Here is a 19,332-nt window from a genome sequence, read left to right as displayed (position 1 = left end):
ATTGAGGATGAACAGGGCCGCCAAATGATCAGTTGGTGAAAACTAAACTAGCTAGTGGCGGGGGACCAGAGGATCATTGCTTGACTACGAGTGCACAGTAAGCCTGCAGGGGGCTGATCGAAGTCCCAGATAAGTGCAACTCTTGTATTTTTTTACGGTTAAGGTTCCTTTTAAAGGACAACTAGTGAGAAGAATATGGAGGATGTCATAGTTATTTCCTTTTAAACAATACTAGTTGCCTGGCAGCCCTTTTGTTCTATTTATCTGCAGTAGTGTCTGAATAACACCAGAAACAAGCATTCAGCTAATCTTGTCAGATCTGAAAATTTCAGATACATGCTTGTTCAGGGTCTATGGCTTAAAAGTATTGGAGGCAGAGGATCTTCAGGACAGCCAGGCAACTGGTATTGCTTAAAAGGAAATAAATATGGTGGCCTCCATATCCCTCTCGCTACAGTTGTACTTTAATATAATATTCTAGCAAGGACGCCTCTAATCTTCAGTATAAGCGTAAGATGAGACCGATATGCTGGTGAGAGTATGCAGGTTTTACTCACATTAATAGCTTGTATTCCATGCAATCACTTCTAGCATTTGTGTTGTCATATGAATTGTCTGCAGGCATTCATGATTTCTCTTTTCTTAATCTTCTAGGCCTTATGGACATCTAGAGAACAGAGGCTTGTATGCTAGCGGACCCGTTCTGTCGTCTCCCAGCATGGAGGAGCTGTCCCAGGATCAGGGTGACAGAGCTTCTCTGGATGCCGCAGACAGTGGACGAGGTAGCTGGACTTCTTGTTCGAGTGGCTCCCATGATAATATACAGACTATACCGCATCAGCGGAGTTGGGAGACTCTACCTTTTGGCCATGTTCATTTTGACAGCACATCAGATGGGGCAGGTTATTGGCCCCCTGGGAGTCATATAGACCATGGAATATATTCTGATCATAGCACAAAGCATGGTAGACACAATCAAGGAAGAGAAGCTTTAGAACAAGCACAGTCCAGAGCAAGCTGGGCATCGTCCACTGGCTATTGGGGCGAGGACTCTGAGGGAGACACTGGCACCATTAAGAGACGAGGGGGAAAAGATGTTGCCCTTGAAGCAGAAACAAGCAGCATATCCTCACAGACTGCAGAAGAGACAAAGCCTCTACCTGTGCCCCAACACATAGCTGTGACAGCAGCTTCCTCAAAGGGTCTCATTGGTAAGAGCAGCTTATTTCTTAGTTATGTTTTAAAAAACTTAAAGTAGTCACCACTGAAGCCCCCATGTCAAATAAAATGCCTATGTGAATTAACGTGCCAACAAGCATGAGGTGGTTGAGGGTAGAGGTGGCTATTAGATGCCTTGGTAGGCTTTGATCGTCAGGTGGCAGGTAAAGCAGCAGTTTCATTTGTTTACTTGAGGTTGTGGTTTAGCAAATACTAGAGAATCACTTTTTTTAGTCAAAGGCTAAAAGTCGCAAATTTCATGAATCTGGGAATGTAACAGGGTACATGGCTCTGTCTTTAAGTAATACTTAAAATAATATATTTAAAAGAATAAACATTTGTAAAATGATTTTATTTATGAAATGGCACCTGTTCCCTCAAGAGCTTAGTAAGGCAGGTTTGTAGGTGTTGGGGCGATTATGGAGACCAGTGCTGTGCTATGTAGGATGAAATTGTGTGCTAGGAGTCACATTTCCCCCCGACAGTCCCTGGAGCTGCCTCTTAGCTAGGTGCTCCAGGTTTGCTTATATCAAAACTGGCAATGTAAATGTATTATGATACTGTTACTTTTTTCTCCAACCACTGTTATTTGATTCAAATGCTTTTTACAGAGTGAAGCTGATAAAATATTAGAAAAGTACTGATAATGATAGGATTATCATGCTGCAGTGTTTCTTATAGCAAAACTTATTTTGGCACTTTTTTTTGCCAATCAGCTGTTTCCAACAGTGCTCTCCTCCTTGGTAACGCTCAACCCCGACCTTCCCCTGATATAAAGTCCATCTTGATGCCTAACCTTAAAAGCGCCCCCCACCCCCACCTCCTTCTCCTCTTTCACCACCCAATGTGCAGTTCTCTCCTATACATAACTCTACCTCCTAACCCTGATTGAGGCATATAACCTCCCCTAAATAAGACCTCTAACCCTATCAATTACTTGTGTTCTACTAGTTTGTTTTCATGGGTTTGCTTTGCCAACTGTGTTTGGCATCAACACATCAGTAGCACATCAGTGGCACTGGTAGCCAAATCAAACACCTGACACCCAAAGGGGCATATAGCTGTTAATATGCATTCGGTGAAAAGCAGCATCCACATTAACAGGTACTCTATTCATCTGTCTTGTCTTCTGTAATTTGTATAACCTTCGGTGCAATGGGGACCTGGCAAAGTCATTTTAAAAAGTGAGATTATATAATGCAATGCTATTTCTACCCCTAGAATGCCCCAACATTCTTAAGAACTAGTGGTCATCAGTACAGCCTTGTCGATAAATAATTTGTAAATCTTAGTAGTTTTATTTGTAGATATACATTTGTTGTAGCATTGTTTAGCCCGCATTAGGCTAGGACAATTCAGTGATAGGTAATCTTGGCTCTCCAGCTGTTAAGGAACTAAAAGTCCCACAATGCATTGCATGAGTCTGACAGCCACAGTCATGATTCATAAAGGCAAATGCATTGTGGGACTTGTAGTTCCTTAACAGCTGGAGAGCCAAAAGGAAATATTCTATTATCTTCAGCCAGTGATAGCCAATACAGTTGATTCAGATCTATGTGTAGGTAGTGTCTTTGCTTAGGAGTGGGTCATAACGGCTCTATCCTAATGGCTGAAACAAGTTACACAACTGATTCCCAAATGACTGGTTATAGTTCTCATCTCCAGGAGGTTTGACCCTATGAAAACAAATCCTATGTAATATAGCCCAGTACTAGACACTGGCTCTTTGTGTTCATGCTTTGGGCTATATCATGTGGGTTGCTTGTAGCTAGTTACAGTATGCGAATGCTGTATGTCCTTGTAGCTATGAGCTCCTGGTTGTGTTACACAGTTAGCAGCAGCAGAATAATAGCAGCTACTGTGGATGGGGATTTGTAGCTGCCATGTGCTGTTTTATGTCACAGCCCAGTGTCTTGGTTTTGAGTTTTTGTTTCCTTTGTGTTCATTTTTCAGCTTTTTCTTACCGTTCTTCTGACGGATAAAGTCTAGCTGTTCCTTTGTGGCCACTGCAAGTCTGATAACCGATCTGCAACTACCTCAGTGATTGTGCAGCTGACTTCTGTCCTCTTTGATTTATGCTGTACCTTTTTCCTAGTCATTGTTCTTTTGATAGCATAGATTTCTTTTTTTGTGTAAAGTAGGGCTTTTCAGTAACGGATTTTAACAGACATTTATTGGCTAGTAAGAGAGGTGAAGTCTTCTTACATAGTTTTCAGAATCCATTTTCATATTTTTTTTACCACAAAGGGATCCGGCATACTCAAGGCAAACAGCAGTTCCACCATTCATCAGTTTCCAAGCCAACTCCAGAAGACTTATCTGTTTTAGGCTGCTGCTGGTTGACATATAAGGACTGTGAAATGTAATCCCGGCTGATCTGTTCTTGATATTTTCAGCCTAAAATCCAAACCTTGTTAGGTTGTAGATAGTAAAGCACAGAATTTCAGAAATCTCCACTGTAATGAGACTGTAGTATGATCCCGTGGCAGGCCCGGATTTACATCACAGGAGCCTATAGGCACAGATATCCTGGCACCTTAGGCTTCGCCCTCCATGAACCTACAAACCCCACTAAACTGCAGCCCAAGTGTGCTGCCTGTCCCAGCCGTCACTTCTCCCTTACCAGTCACAGGTAGCTACAGATGCCCCTTAGCATTAGGTAGCCAGAAGTACGCTATTAAGAAGCTAGATGTGCCCCCAAGTATTAGGTAGCTAGAGCAACCTCAGTATTAATTAGCTAGTGGTGCCCTGAAGGGAGATCTCATCAGTGGAATGTATAGAGCAAGGTAAGTAACCTCTCATTTACACTCTCATCAGGACTCTGCATAGGGAACGAGGGAGGGAGGCGCTCTGGAAGGGGAGTGAGCCACCCTTCCATCATCAGGCGCCTGTAGGCACGTGCCTACAGTGCCTTATGGTAAATCCGGCCCTGTCCCGTGGTGTAAACAGAGGCATTTTGGGTAGAGGCTTACATCCACTTTTGTAAGCAGACCATTTTTTGGCTTTATTCTGCACCATTCTCCTGACTCCTTCAGAACTTTTTTTAGTTGTCTGGTCATGTCCTATCTACTAGATTATTCCGTCATGAAATTACTACTGTCCTCTGTTAATTCTGCTTTCTAGCCTATCTCCTTTAAATTTTGTGAGTAAAGCTTCTCAACCCTAGTGTGATCAGACTTTAGAATAAAGAGCTTCTTGCATATTATGTTCAAGTAGTAGAGTTGCACTTTGTAAAAGAAAATTGTTTTTTTCGACTGCCTTAAGCAGACGACTGACAACTAATAGTCAGGATTTATGTCTCCTTTAGACCCCGTTCACATTACAAACGCGGATGGCCACGCATGCGGAACGCACGCCATCCGCGTTTGTGTGCGTTGCGTGGCTGATCCCATCACTGAAGTGAATGGGACAGCCACGCGTTTTTGCAAAAAATGCGTGCAGCATGCGTTCCCAGACCGAACAGGTCCAGAACACATTCAGTGTGAACATCAGACATTGCACTCTATGCAATGTCTGATGTCGTGCGTGTCGGCCACCTGCACGCGTTTCCAAAATGCGGCTGGAAACGCGTGCAGTGTGAACGGGGCTTTAGACTGCCTCCTTAGACAGAGGACTCTAAAACTGATGGTGAGGGTTTATGTCTCTTTTACTGCCTTAGGCAGAGGACTCTGTAAGGCAGTAAAGACACATGCAAGCCCTGACCGTCAATTGCCAGAGGACTCTGAGAACTCTGACAACTGATGGTCAGGACTTGTTGCTGCTGGTATTTTTATGTTGCTTTAGTTTACTGTCTGCTTGTATATAGACTGAAGAGCCAGTGCCTATTGAATTTCTATAGTCCTGAAAGGAGAAGTCATTTTTCCTGCCTTCTCCAATATCCTGCTGGTATGTGTACGCCATTGGTGAGCTGGGCACTGGGTGAGCCGAATGGTGGCTCAAATCCCCGGCGGCGTAAAATACTAGCAGTAGTCATAGCAACTCAGAGGTACTGTAGATGTGTTTCGGGATCCGGCAATCGCCGGAGCCCTGATTTACCCTTATGTGCAACGCGCAACATAACATTACTGCCGCGGCAGCTCCTAGTTTCAGCGGCCACCTGCTTTGTTCTGTATAACCTACAAAATTTTGATCTTTCACAATGAAAGAAATGCAAAACCCTTTTTAAAGAGGAACTCCAGTGAAAATAATGTAATAAAAAAAAGTGCTTCATTTTTACAATAATTATGTATACATGATTTAGTCAGTGTTTGCTCATTGTAAAATCTTTCCTCTCCCAGATTTACATTCTGACATGTTTTACATGGTGACATTGTTACTGTGGGCAAATTATGTAGCTGGTCTGGCTTTAACAGACAGCTGTAAGCAGCTATTTCCTGTCTGAACATTGTTACATTGTGGCAGTTTGCCCAGAGTACCGTACGGTACCAGAGCCTCTTGTGGGAGGGGTTTCAGCACAAAATCAGTCATACAGCGCCCCCTGATGGTCTGTTTGTGAAAATCATTATTTTTCTCATGTAAAAGTGGGTATCAGCTACTGATTGGGATAAAGTTCAATTCTTGGTCGGAGTTTCTCTTTAAGTCAAAATAGAAATGGCAGATCATAAAGGAGTGGTGTATTAAGACTGAAGTGTTTTCAAACCAAGCCCTTATCACTAATGCAGTATACATGCGTTACCAATTTTAGCCCCATTTCATAACACTGCCGTGTCACCTCCAGTATCTAGCGTTACTCCGTGCTTGTTCCAATAGTGGTCTATCTACAACTTGTACAGTTTCCTAGTTGTATATGTTCCTCTCTTTCTCCTATGTTGTAAACTACATGTCTACACTGCTTATTATCTCTGTGCAGATGATACAGTGACCCCATCACACACTGAGCACAGAACTAGTGACAGATCACTTGTTTGTGTAAACATGAATTACATGCCAGTATTTTAAAGCAGAGTAAAACCACATAGGCAGTTGTATAGCAGTATTGATCAGAGCCCCATTTTAATCAGTACACTAGCACTTTAAAATGTCACTGCTATGTAGAAAACTGTCCTACCTGTCACAGCTCAACATTTCTTTAAAACCTTGATACAGTTTACAGGGATTCAGTATATCAAAACTTCAACTCTGATATCCTGATTTTCAGTTCAACCTGCATGACCTATCCTGCCGGAAGCGGGAAAAAAGGGCGCAGGCCGCTAGTGGACAAAAAGGGCGCCGCCATTCACTCTCATAATAAATAACGTTTAATGGGTGCCGAGCAGGAAAAAAGGGCGCAGGACATAAATAACGTTTACAAACGGCGCCAGGAGATTTTTAATGATTTATAAGTGTGCTTGTGGTGATTTACGTTTATAAAATGCACCCGTGCCGAATAACGTTTATAAAAATACTAAACATATTAATCTTATTTAACTAATTAAAACATTATTTAAAGTTTTATCCCTTACTGTTTGTATAACATTATTATTCACAAAATAAAGCGATCAGTACGTAACGTAAATTGCAAAATATTTTTTGCATCCACAATTAGTAAAACATTATTATCCACATAATAAAGGGGGGGGGTCTTAGGTTTATTCACCACCAGGGGGGTCATAGGTTTAGGCACCACCAGGGGGGTCTTAGGTTTAGGCACCAACAGGGGGGTCTTAGGTTTAGGCACCAACAGGGGGGTCTTAGGTTTAGGCACCAACAGGGGGGTCTTAGGTTTAGGCACCAACAGGGGGGTCTTAGGTTTAGGCACCAACAGGGGGGGTCTTGGGTTTAGGCACCAACAGGGGGGTCTAGGAGTTAGGGGTAGGTACAGGGAGGGTTACTTAGGCACCAACAGGGGGGGTCTTAGGTTTAGGCACCAACAGAGGGGTCTAGGGGTTAGGGATAGGTACAGGGAGGGTTCTGTGTAAGAGTAGGCTTAGGTATAGTTTTAGTAAAATTTTAGTAATAATTACTAATGTTTTACAACACTTATTACGAACGTAGTTATATTTATATCATCGTTATAAAGAATATTTTCAGATTTTATTATAAGAACAAACCGTAAATGAAGGTTATTCACAATAATATAGAATAACAAATTAAACATATATTATTGTTTTTTTAATAAACGTAATTATAAGTTTAACTTTAGAAACAGGGAAGATTAACGTTTTCACAATTTCCGATTTCATAAACATTATTTAATGATTTATAATTTTGTTAAACATTATTTGTAAACGAAATATAGCACACTATTTTTATAAACCCTATTAATGATTAATTATTATTTAGAGTTTACACCCCGCGCCCTTTTTGTCCGGGCGCCCTTTTTGTACGTACGCATTCTGCCACCTCTCCATCCTAACATAACCCTACACACTGCTTTCTGCCTAATTCAAACGTCCCACCCTATACTTTGCCTAACAGTGATGCCTTTCTGATACCACACCTCCTCACACAGACCTTGCAATTACCCTTAACCCTTCTTAAATGTCTAATCTGACTTTTCACCTAACCCTAGCCCCAGATGTACATCCTGTGAACAATGCTGAACCTAACATGTTTCCTGGTCTCTCAATAGTAATAACCTAATTGTTACTTTATCCTAACCATTGGCCTCACCTTTACCCTGTCTTAAAGTGAACCTAAAGTCAAGGGGAAAAAACGAGATTTACTCACCTGGGGCTTCCCTCAGCCCCCTGCAGCCGATCGGTGCCCTCGCAGCTCCGCTCTGACGCTCCAGGACCCGCCGGCGAACACTTCCGGTTTGGCCGTCACCGGCCGACAGGCATGGGAACGCGAGTGATTCTTCGCGTTCCCAGGCTGTATATCGCCCCCTATGCTGCTATTGCGACCTCCTGGCCGCAATAGCAGCATAGGGGGCGATATACAGGCTGGGAACGCGAAGAATCACTCGCGTTCCCATGCCTGTCGGCCGGTGACGGCCAAACCGGAAGTGTTCGCCGGTGGGTCCTGGAGCGTCAGAGCGGAGCTGCGAGGGCACCGATCGGCTGCAGGGGGCTGAGGGAAGCCCCAGGTGAGTAAATCTCGTTTTTTTTTCCCTTGACTTTAGGTTCACTTTAACCATACACTCACCTATAGTCATTGCTGATACCTTTTAGGGCGGAGAGCACTGAAAATCGCAGTATAAAGGTGGCCACACACCATACAATTTTTTAAATATCTGCTAAATTCAAGAATAGCAATGACTGATTCAAAAATCTGACCAATGTACCACATACCTATGTTCATTTTTTCCCCAATCATGAATAAAATAGAAAGCTCAGAAAAAAATGATTGGAACTGTACATCAAGTAATTGACAATCCATTACACACCATACAATTCTTGATAAAGTTGGTCTAAAATTTCCAACATGTCTAATCTCCAAAAATTGAAAAAACTGGAAATCTGATTGGATTTCTTAATTGAAAATAAAACTCTCGATTTTTTTGGAGGGACAACAGATTGTAGTTATCGAATTGGTGAAAAATTGGATCTTTTAATCATATGGCGTGTGGCCACCTTAAGGCCTTGTTTCCATCTGTGCGCTTCTGTCCGCTTTTCAGCAACATGAAGCAATCTGTAACATTGATGTGCTGGTAAAAAGCAGACAGAAGCACACATAGGCCTCGATCACATCTATGCAGTGCAGTTGGCCGTGTGATTGGAACGCTATCTGTGCTGCTATCCGCTGCGCTGCTGAACCCATTCATTACAGTGAATGGGTCAGCTCTGCGCTTGTGGGCAGAACGCACACAGCAGTACGCAAGAGCATCATAGCACATCGTACTGCTGTGCCACGCCTTTGATGTGAACGGCAGAGAGGCTTTCTATGCCTTCTCCTGTTCTTGCGTGTCACCACGTCATACGTGCTCTCAAATGCACACGGAAGCGCATATGATGTGAAAATTGGGCCTTAAAGCAACTGCTGCACACAACACCCGCATTAGAGGACACCAACGTTTTTTTTAAAAAGGGCTATAAGAACTGCTGAGTTCTGATTATTATCGCACTGTAGTAGCCCCAGTCATCGGTAGTGCATGTGTTGTAGACCGTAAACAAGTCTGAGTTTTACTCCAAACTCTTCCTTTGTATAATTGTTTTTTGTATAATTTAATGTTTTCTGTAGTGTTTATTTTCTGTTGCTTGATTTTCTTCCTGTTTCGTTTCTGTTGTTACAATAATTGTCTCTTATGGTAGTGTATTGTGTTGCCACAGCACGGAAAGAAGGCCGGTACCGAGAACCACCTCCAACACCTCCTGGTTATGTAGGAATTCCCATAGCAGACTTTGCAGAAGGACATCCACAGATATCCAGAAAGCCACCAGATTACAACGTAGCATTGCAGCGGTCTAGGATGATGGCCCGAAGGGGGGATAGCGAAGGAGCACCTGCAACATCTCCACCATCACACAATCAGCCTCTTATTAAAGCAGTTAACAAGCCACAGTGGCATAAACCAATAGAGGCAGATCCTCGAATAACTATGTATCAAGCGCAAGGGGTTACAAAAGATGATGGTAAGGGTTTCACAGCTTTACAGTTCAATTCTTATATGATGATAAAGGATTTTCTGTTTATTTTCATAATGCACAGTAGTGTCACTTCTAGGGAGTGCTAAAATTTGTGAGCTGAAAAACCAAGAGTTCTAATACTGAATGTGGAGGTTTCAAATTTCTCGTATTTGAAAATGTGATTAATATTTAGTTAAACCATTAAAGTTAGTGCAAAATGAGCTAAGTACACAGTTTAGACTATTTGCTGTGAATACACGGTGCGTTTCTGTACCGTGTATCGAGCCGGTGGCTCGATTACGGCGCGTCCCCGCGCGCCTGGATCGATTCCTGCTCATCCCCGCGGGCGCTTCCTTATCTTCCGCTTCATTTATTCTTTTGTCCTGCCCGCCGGTATCGAGCGCGGAATCGATCCGGCGGGGTATCGGACACGTCGGATATTATCAATTGAGCCATCAGCGGCTCGATTGATAATAAAAAATGTAGCAAAGAAATGAACATCCCACTTTTTTTGCGCAATAATAAAAAATGTGCCGTGTATTCACAGCATTAGTCGCACAAAATGATCCCTATACATCGTTTCTTAGGGCAATTTGAAATGACTGATGTAAAGACGGGCAGTTTAGTTCCCGGCCGGGCAGCATATCCTGTGTAGGCAGATGGGGGCAACATGCGTGAGCAGTACCATGCTATGGTACCGGAACTTGCTTTGCAGGTCCTGCAATACCCTTAGGCTTTGTCAGAGGCAAGCCCTCTGGCAACATTGGGGGACACTTGTACACAATTTGGTTTGTTTGCATAGTTGATCAGGAATAATAGTTTTGGTCAAGAAAAATTGAAAGTGTGTACGCAGCTTAAAGAGAGCCCAGTGAGGGCTGGAGATGCTATTAGCTTTCTTCAGTATAGTGTGACAAACAGAACATGGCTGCCCTCATTGTATCACAGCAATAAATAATCATAAACTTTTGAAGCTGTTTGCAGCTAGATTTGCTGTGTAAACTATCTAAACTTTTGATAAGATATATAGGCAAGTTACTTGTTATAGTTACTTTTTCATCTCGGATACGCTTTAAAAAACATGTTCTGTAGCATATTAAGCAGCTTCAATCCTAGTTTACTGTGTTTTTGTTTGTTTTTTTTGTTTTTTTTTAACGGTACAAGAAAATGTTATGTGACGGTATTTTAATCTATTGAATTTGCCTTTCATGTAGCCCTTGTGCAACTTCTCTTTTTAATGCTTGTGATGGTAAATATGAAATAGTCATAACAATCAGCAATGCACAAAGGCTGTACTTATTGTAATAAATTTAAAAATACCTGCCTGGCTGGAACCTGTAGCTCCCTGCTGCCAGGACAGTGGAGGGTTTTGTAACTTCATTTTTTGTTGGAACGACTGTGCTATTTTATTGTACAGAAAGCTGTCCTAATGTGGGTGATAATGGGACAAAAAAGAAATTTGGAGGGTAGTCTAGCAGGACCGGGTAGAGGGCACAAAGAGTTAATGTCTCAACAGAGGTAATAAGTGGGTGGAGTTAAAGGATATGCTCTGTGGGAAGCAACTTCCACTCTTCTGGCAGCAAGCAGTTACAGAATGCAGCCAGCCAGCTGATTCCAGTATATTTTATGCCATTGATAACTAATTAATTAAAGACAAGGGACAGACAAGTTACCTATCAAAATCAAACAGATCTTCCCCTCTGGGACCTAGGGTGCAAAATGACGACAAGAAATAAACACCAAATAGAGGGGAGAGTACATATATATGTATAATTATCCCATAAAGAAAAGTTAGGAAAAAGTTACTACAATATAAAATATTTACATTTTATACATCACAATTATAAATATAATACAAACAAAAAAATAATAAAAAGATAATGGCCACATAACTAGCATATGTCCAAAAGATTTACAATCAATAGAACCTAAAAAAAAACCAGCAGAAAAATAGGGATTGGCCAGTCGTATAGTTTATATTGCACTGTGTTCAAATCCAAATAAGATGAAGTGGCATGAGTTCAACAGATTCAATAACACCATATCTTAAAAGTCTCCAACCCTGGAACATGTATATTGGCCCATCCAGCAAATAGTCACACAATGATTGTACAGAACCTACCTTAGGAGTACATGTCAGCCAGGGGCCAGATCCCCTTTTGCAGTCCTCCAAGTGTAATATGATGTATAGAGCGATGTTTCCTGTTACAGATATACCAGATTATGGTAGAATACAGGTAGGATGAAAAGGCTGCTAGAGATATACCTTTAAAGGGAACCTAAACTGAGAAGGATCTGGATTTTTTTCTTTTAAAATACCAGTTGCCTGACTCTCCTGCTGATCCTGTGTCTCTAATACTTTCAGCCACAGCCCCTGAACAAGCATGCAGATCAGGTGCTCTGACTGAAGTCAGACTGGATTAGCTGCATGCTTGTTTCAGGTGTGTAATCCAGCCACTCCTGCAGCCAAAGAGATCAGCAGGACTGCCAGGCAACTGGTATTGTTTAAAAGGAAATATCCATCTCTCTCTCAGTTAAGGTTCCCTTTAATGCAGAGTGCCTGATGTCATATATCTAATAGGCTTTCCCAAATATATATCCAAGTGGTAATAGCATATATCAGAAACAGAGGATTGTTCACTCTATGATGCAGATGATGCTTGTTATATCAGCGTAGTAAATCTCCACAAAATAGTGACAGGTAAATCAGTTTGTCATAGGCAGTGCTGGAGCCCCTTGTACAGGGTCAGATCAAAGTTCAATGTATATCACAGGTAGAATCCAGTGATTACTCATCTGATCCAGGAGATGGTAGAGTAGCCTGTTAGTTCAATTGTCTTTTGAACCCACAGGCTGATCTACCATCTCCTGGATCAGAGGAGTATTCACTGGATTCTACCCGTGATGTACATATAGGGCTTGATTCACAAAACTGTTAGCACGCCTGTGAAAACCCCCTTAGCACGTCTAAATGAGCTTTTCGCGCGTAAAACTTTACGCGCGCACTGCACAGAGCACCGCGCGAAGTGCCCATTAAAGCCTATGGGACTTAGCGCGCGCATAGGACTTTGGGCGCGCAAAACTTTGCGCGCGGTACTTAGTGCGCGAGCTGATTGAGAAAACCGGTGCTAACCTACTTAGCACCCTGGTTAGCGCGCCTAAAGACTTAAGACGTGCTAAGTAGGTTAGCACTGCATAGTGAATTAAGCCCATAGTCTTTTAGTGCCCCAGAAGCAAAAGTATACAAACTTTAGATGCTTTTTTTTTATTTCTGCTCTCAGAAGCTGTCCTCTGCCAGGAAAGTGTTTTATAACTCTAATTCCTTATCGGTGAGGGTTGCTATAGTGGGCTCAGTCCCGACTGGAGAGAAAAGGTCACTTGCATACCTAAATCTTATCTCTTTCAGGCAGAAAAAAAGGAACACAGCCTAGTTATTTGCATGCTTAGCACTGTACATACACGTCTGTCTCATCATGTCACATGTAACCTTCGGTATCCTTTAAGAAAATATTTGTAAAATAATGTGCATCATCTTTTTCAATTGGAAGAGTGATGTATGTGATGCAATGTTGACGCACACAGTCCTCATTTTCTCTTTTGTGTTATGTTTTTGGCAGATGATGAGCAAGTTTCTGCAGTATGAGGATGAGTTCTTGTCCTGTGTTAGGATAAGCCACCTTAATGGAGAGCACAAGAGGATGTCCCATATGACTGGAGCCTGTGGACCGTTTCCTCCTCTTCTGCCTTAAAGCAGCACTGGGCATCATCAGTCCCTCTGTCCCACTCCCTGGCATGTGAAATACTGTGAAGACATCGCCCTGGCACTTTGTCCTCGGCAAGTTGTGCCGCTTGGAAAAGACAATGTAGGAAGCTGCAATCCGATGGTAGCTGGCTGAACTTTGCACAGTATCATTCCAAACTCCTCAGTCACCACATCAGCAATGACTTAGACCTTGATTGCACTTCTTCCTGCTTTGGAGGGTGTCTTTTTTTAAAATCTGTTTTAAACTTTACTCATTTACCTAGCTGTGTCTGCTGTCCGTAGGCCAAGCTAGTCTCGTGCTTCTATCAGCCGTTTTTAACTTGAGCTGAGATTGCATTTCAATAGTCTCTTGAGTTGGTTTTTTGTTTCGTTTACAGTCCCACTTGTTACACTATGGTCCCCTTTAACGCGGGAGGAGTCCTCTGCAGTAAAGGAGGGGCCGGCTTTGAGTTCAGAGAGCGTAATTGTTACATCAGGATATTTACAGTGTTATTTCACACCTAAGTTATGACTTCTTTTTATGTTTATATAGAGATTTTCAATTCAGAAAAAAATAGAACTGGATTATATTGACGTGACGGCAGCTCGGGACTCTCAACAGATGCTACTAGTTATGACTACAAGCTCTCTCATTGCACCATTAGAAACCGGAAACCTCCTCATCCACCATAATCATGTTTTTTTAGTAGGCCATCCTCGACGAAGCGGCCCAATCATGTTGGTGGGTGGTGACCAGTCTGGCTGGCCATTGTTGGACAGTGCACTTGTAAAGAAGGCCATTGTGTAGCACTCACCTGCTCACAGCTGCTATTGTACACCTCTGTGATGAACATCGGCATCAACTCCCTTTGCACAGACTCCGGATACCTGAAGGCTGCCAATCCGAGTTAAACTCCTGTGTGAGAACATTTGATCTTGGATTATCATTATTATTATTTTTTTTTTTTTCCTTTGGAGCTGAGCTGATCATATTGATCAGTGGTTTTATATATATAAATATATATACGACTTTAAAGAAAAACAATGATACAGAATGCAGTGTTTTTTCACTGTTTATAATAACATCAGTGCTTTATTTAATGATTCTCTATCCTGTTACCATGGCTTTTGTCTACCTTACTTCTCTATCACACTGTCGGTTTTGCCTATGTAATTTGACATGTAATATGCATTTATTTGCCAGCTTTTTTATTTTCTATTCTATGTAAGTGATGGAGCTCGCGCATCTAGGCAGACAGAAGCCCAGCTCAACGACACATTGCACAAACGTTCTTAGCATCATATAATGGTAGAATATAGGACTGCTAACCTCAGTTCGCTCTGTGATGTCAAGTGCAGAATGTACAACTAACTGGTGACTTCATCATGCTTTTGATACTACTTGTACCTGTATGTCTTTTAGAAAGACATTGGTAGAGTCTGTATCCCTTTTGTATTTTTAATACAATAATTGTACATATTGGTTATATTTTTGTTGAAAATGGTAGAAATGTACTATGTTTATGCTTCTACATCCAGTTTGTATGAAGCTGGAGAATAAATAAATATAATAACATTGTTGAAGTGTTAAATACTGTATATACTAGCAGTGGCTGAATAGTGTACTGGATAAGGCCACCTGGCTAGGGTCAGTGTACTGGATAAGGCCACCTGGCTAGGGTCAGTGTACTGGATAAGGCCACCTGGCTAGGGTCAGTACCTGTTCAGTAAGGAGTTCAGTGTCCCTAACACTGCAGGGTGGCCTCTTGAGCGCGTCTCCGTGGCTGCAGCTCTTGAGCGCTTTGAGTCCTATAGGAGAAAAGCGCTATACAAATGTTCTTCTTCTTATTATTATTATTACTATACACATGTTGGGAATTGAACATATGGGTGGTTGTTTTAGTAGCTCTGCTAAAACAGTATATAATTTACTGTCGAGGGCTTTGCATCATGCACAGAGATTGGGAACCCTGTGGTGCAAATCTGCAATAAAAAGGAACAAGTCACCTAAGTAATAGGGCATATTGCAGTCCAGAATACAGCTGGGATTGTTTGCACATGATCGCCCAATGCTATAGTAACTTTACCAAACCAGTTGTACCTTCAGTTAGTGACTATCAACTGCTGTAGACAACGAAACCGAAGTAGCGATAATGGAATACTCCACTATATGTTAAAGGACACCCGAAGTGAGTGATACATTATTTGCCATTTTAAACAATACCAGTTGCCCGTTAGTCCTGCTGATCTCTTTGGCTGCGTTAGTATCTGGATCACACACCTGAAACAAACATGTGGCTACTCCAGTCAGACTTCAGTGAGAAACATCTGACCTGCATGCTTGTCCAGGGTCCATGGTTAAAAGTATAACAGGTAGAGGATCAGCATGACGACTGGGCAATTTGTATTGTTTAAAGTGTGCCAGAGCTGAACTAAATGCTAAAATCGATACTTACCCGTGGCTTCCTCCAGCAGCATAAGCATGTGGGACTCGCACATGCTTATGCTGCTGGAGGTGCTCACTTCAGGTGTACTTTAAAGTGACTCTGTAACAAAAATTACAACGTTTTTTCTACCTTCCTACAAGTTCCTAAACCTATTCTAATGTGATCTGGCTTGCTGCAGCTCTTTCTACTATAACCATCTCTGTAATAAATCAATGTATCTTTCCCCTGTCAGACTTGTCGGCCTGTGTCTGGAAGGCTGCCAAGTTCTTCAGTGTTGAACTGTTCCTCTATGCACACTCCAGTGTGTGTTTTATTTACATAAGCCAGCAGCTTCTCTGCTATCTTATCAGTGATAGAAGAGAGCTGGATAAAAATCCTCCTCTGGAGGCTGTGAAAGGAGCTGGCTGACACATACTGAGGAATTAACGACATAGGCAGAGCTGTCTGCAGGAAGCCTGTAATGTTCAGTGCATGAGAGAAGCTGGGGACAGAAGCTAAACACACACAAGTGATCTCTTGAGATTCAGAAGTAAGGCTGTATACAGCCTGCTTGTGTATGGATGTATTTTCTATGTGTGGACATACTGTACATCAACCTACTTCCTGTTTTGGTGGCCATTTTGTTTGTTTATAAACAAACTTTTTAAAACAGTTTTTGACTACTTTTAATGCAGCGGGGAGCGGCGAAATTGTGACAGAGGGTAATAGGAGATGTCCCCTAACGCACTGGTATGTTTACTTTTGTGCGATTTTAACAATACAGATTCTCTTTAAAGTGTACCAGAGCTCAAGAAAAGAAAAAGTTTTATATATACCTGGGGCTTCCTCCAGCCCCATAAGCTCTGATCGCTCCTACGCCGCCATCCTCCACTGTCTGCCACTCAGGTATCGGGTCCCATCACTTCTTTTAAGTGCTGCTGTAAAGACTATGTGTTTTTTAAGATGCTAATCTTGTTAACTGATACAAAGTTAAGGTGGCCATACACTGGTCGATTTGCCATCAGATCGACCAATAGATAGATTGAATCTGATCAGAGAGCGATCGTATGGCTGCCTTTACTGCAAACAGATTGTGAATCAATTTCACTATGAAACAGATCACAATCTGTGAAGCTGCCGCCGCCCCTGCCAGCTGTACATTACCTGATCCGGCCGGCGCGTGTCCCCGCTGCTCCTTCTCCGCTGGGTTCCGGACCGGCTGGCTTCACTTCTTCCTGTCCGGGGAAGTTTAAACAGTAGAGGGCGCTCTACTGTTTAAACTACCTGTCGTGACAGGAAGTAAGTGAAGCCAGCCGGTCCGGAACCCAGCGGAGAAGGAGCAGCGGGGACACGCGCCGGCCGGATCAGGTAATGTATTACCGCTGGCATCGGTCGTTGGGCATTCAAACGCCACTATCAACGCACTCCCGACCCGCCGGCGATCGAGCCAAATCTTCCGCACGGACGGATCGACAGGAACGATTGATTTCGTACGGAAATCAATCGTTCTTTGCACAACGATTTCACAGCAGACTCAATCACAGTGGTTGAATCTGCTGTATATTGGCGGGAAAATTGTTAGTTGTAAGGGCCCCTTTAGAGTATGTTGGCAATTTAGAATTGTCCCTATGGAATGTGGTACTGCTGGTTTGGATTGGATGCAGTGCAGTTTGTAACATTTGCACAAACTGAGAAAATTGATACTTACCATTCCCTTGCTAAAGGTACGTACACACGTCCAACTTTTTTGAAAAACTTGTCTGACTTGTCGTTTGAATGACAAGTTGGACGTGTGTACGCGCTGTCAAGCTAAGGATAACAGCCGGTTTGCCCAATCCACTCAGCTGATCTGTTGGACCAATTGTCGTTCAAATGACTGTTATGCTGGGAATACACGGCTCGATTCTGAGCCATTAAGATGGCTCGATAGATAATTTCCGACATGTCCGATCACCGTTCGATCGTTTTGCCGCTCCATTCAACATTGAAGTTAATTGAAAAAAACATAAGCGGAAGATAAGATAATCGAGCGGGCAAAACAATCGGGCGCAGAATTGAGTGCCAGAATCGACCCGTGTATTCCCAGCATTAGGCCCGCACATGTGTACAAACGACTTTTATGCTGGGAATTCAGGGCTCGATTCTGAGTCATTTAGATGGCTCAATAGATAATTTCCGACACGTCTGATCTCCTGCCCGATCATTTCGCTGCTCGATTCTGCATTGATGAAAATGGAAAAAGATAAGAAAAATGAGTGGAAGATAAGAGAATCGCCTGCAGAAACGAGCAGGGAATCGATCGAGTAGAAGAATCGAGTGGCAAAATCAAGCCGTGTATGCCCGGCATTAGACGTTTGTCCAACTAATAGACGTTCAAACAACAAGTCATTTGATGGGTCATTTAATCTAGTCCATTGTTCTATCTAGTCTATTGTCCATTATCAAGTTGGTTAAATGGCATGTAAATTAGGTAAATTAGCATATCAGCAGCTTTGTTGGTCAGTGTGTACATGACGTTTTATTTATTGTATTTATAAAGTGCCAACATATTAAGCAGCGCTGGGCATTAGTTTAGGTTACAGACAATGTTTAGGGGTGACATACAGCAATATGACAATACAGGAATACAAGAAAACCAGATCACACAGCACAGTATGAGTACAAGGTAATGCTTAGTCAGTCACTGGAGGGGAGCATGGAGATTAGGCAAGTTAGGTTCACTCAGATCCATAGCATGGGTTCACAGTAATGGAGGTGCATGATCAGGTAGGACACAAAAGGAGGAGGACCCTGCCCAAAGGCTTACAATCTAGAGGACGTTTGAACGACTTGTTGTTTGCACTCCAAGTAGTTCAATCGTCAAGTCGGACGACAAGTTGTTCAAAAAAGTTGGACGTGTGTACACACCTTAAAGAGACTCCGTAACAAAAATTGCATCCTGTTTTTTATCATCCTACAAGTTCCAAAAGCTATGTGTTCTGGCTTACTGCAGCACTTTATACTATCACTGTCTCTGTAATAAATCAATGTATCTTTCCCCTGTCAGACTTGTCGGCCTGTGTCTGGAAGGCTGCCAAGTTCTTCAGTGTTGTGGTTCTGCTATGAACTCACCCTTCCAGGCCCCTCTCTGCACACTGCCTGTGTGTTATTTATATTAGAGCAGCTTCTCTCTTAACTTTTACAAGCTGGATAAATCGTCCTCTGAGCTGGCTGGGCTTTCACATACTGAGGAATTACAAACAAGGGCAAAGCTGTTTGCAGGAAGAAAAGAGCAGCCTGAAACTTCAGTGCATGGGGGAAAGAAACACACAAATGATCTCTTGAGATTCAAAAGGAATGCTGTATACAGCCTGCTTGTGTATGGATGTATTTTCTATGTGTGGACATACTGTACATCAACCTACTTCCTGTTTTGGTGGCCATTTTGTTTGTTTACAAACAAACTTTTGAAAACGGTTTTTAA

The 19,332-nt window shown here is 42.4% G+C and overlaps 1 protein-coding gene across 12 annotated transcripts in view; it reads left to right on the top strand.

Annotated features, from left to right (window-relative positions):
• The window catches only part of RAPGEF2 (Rap guanine nucleotide exchange factor 2), a 417,203-nt gene extending 402,184 nt beyond the window's left edge, over positions 1-15,019 (top strand). For 9 of the 12 annotated variants that reach the window (XM_068278845.1, XM_068278847.1, XM_068278850.1 and 6 more), the window contains 3 exons: positions 655-1,211; positions 9,390-9,710; positions 13,319-15,019. In XM_068278845.1, coding sequence (XP_068134946.1) covers positions 655-1,211; positions 9,390-9,710; positions 13,319-13,344 — 904 coding nt within the window. In that variant the 3' untranslated portion in view covers positions 13,345-15,019. The remainder of the gene's footprint in view (positions 1-654; positions 1,212-9,389; positions 9,711-13,318) is intronic. The other 3 variants (XM_068278846.1, XM_068278848.1, XM_068278855.1) reach the window with 1 other exon arrangement.
• The last annotated feature ends 4,313 nt before the right edge of the window (positions 15,020-19,332 follow it).

The sequence above is a fragment of the Hyperolius riggenbachi genome, chromosome 1 (assembly GCF_040937935.1).
Source record: "Hyperolius riggenbachi isolate aHypRig1 chromosome 1, aHypRig1.pri, whole genome shotgun sequence".
NCBI lineage: Eukaryota > Metazoa > Chordata > Amphibia > Anura > Hyperoliidae > Hyperolius > Hyperolius riggenbachi.
Note: the sequence above shows the minus strand (reverse complement) of the source record. Positions and strands in the feature narration are given on the sequence as shown.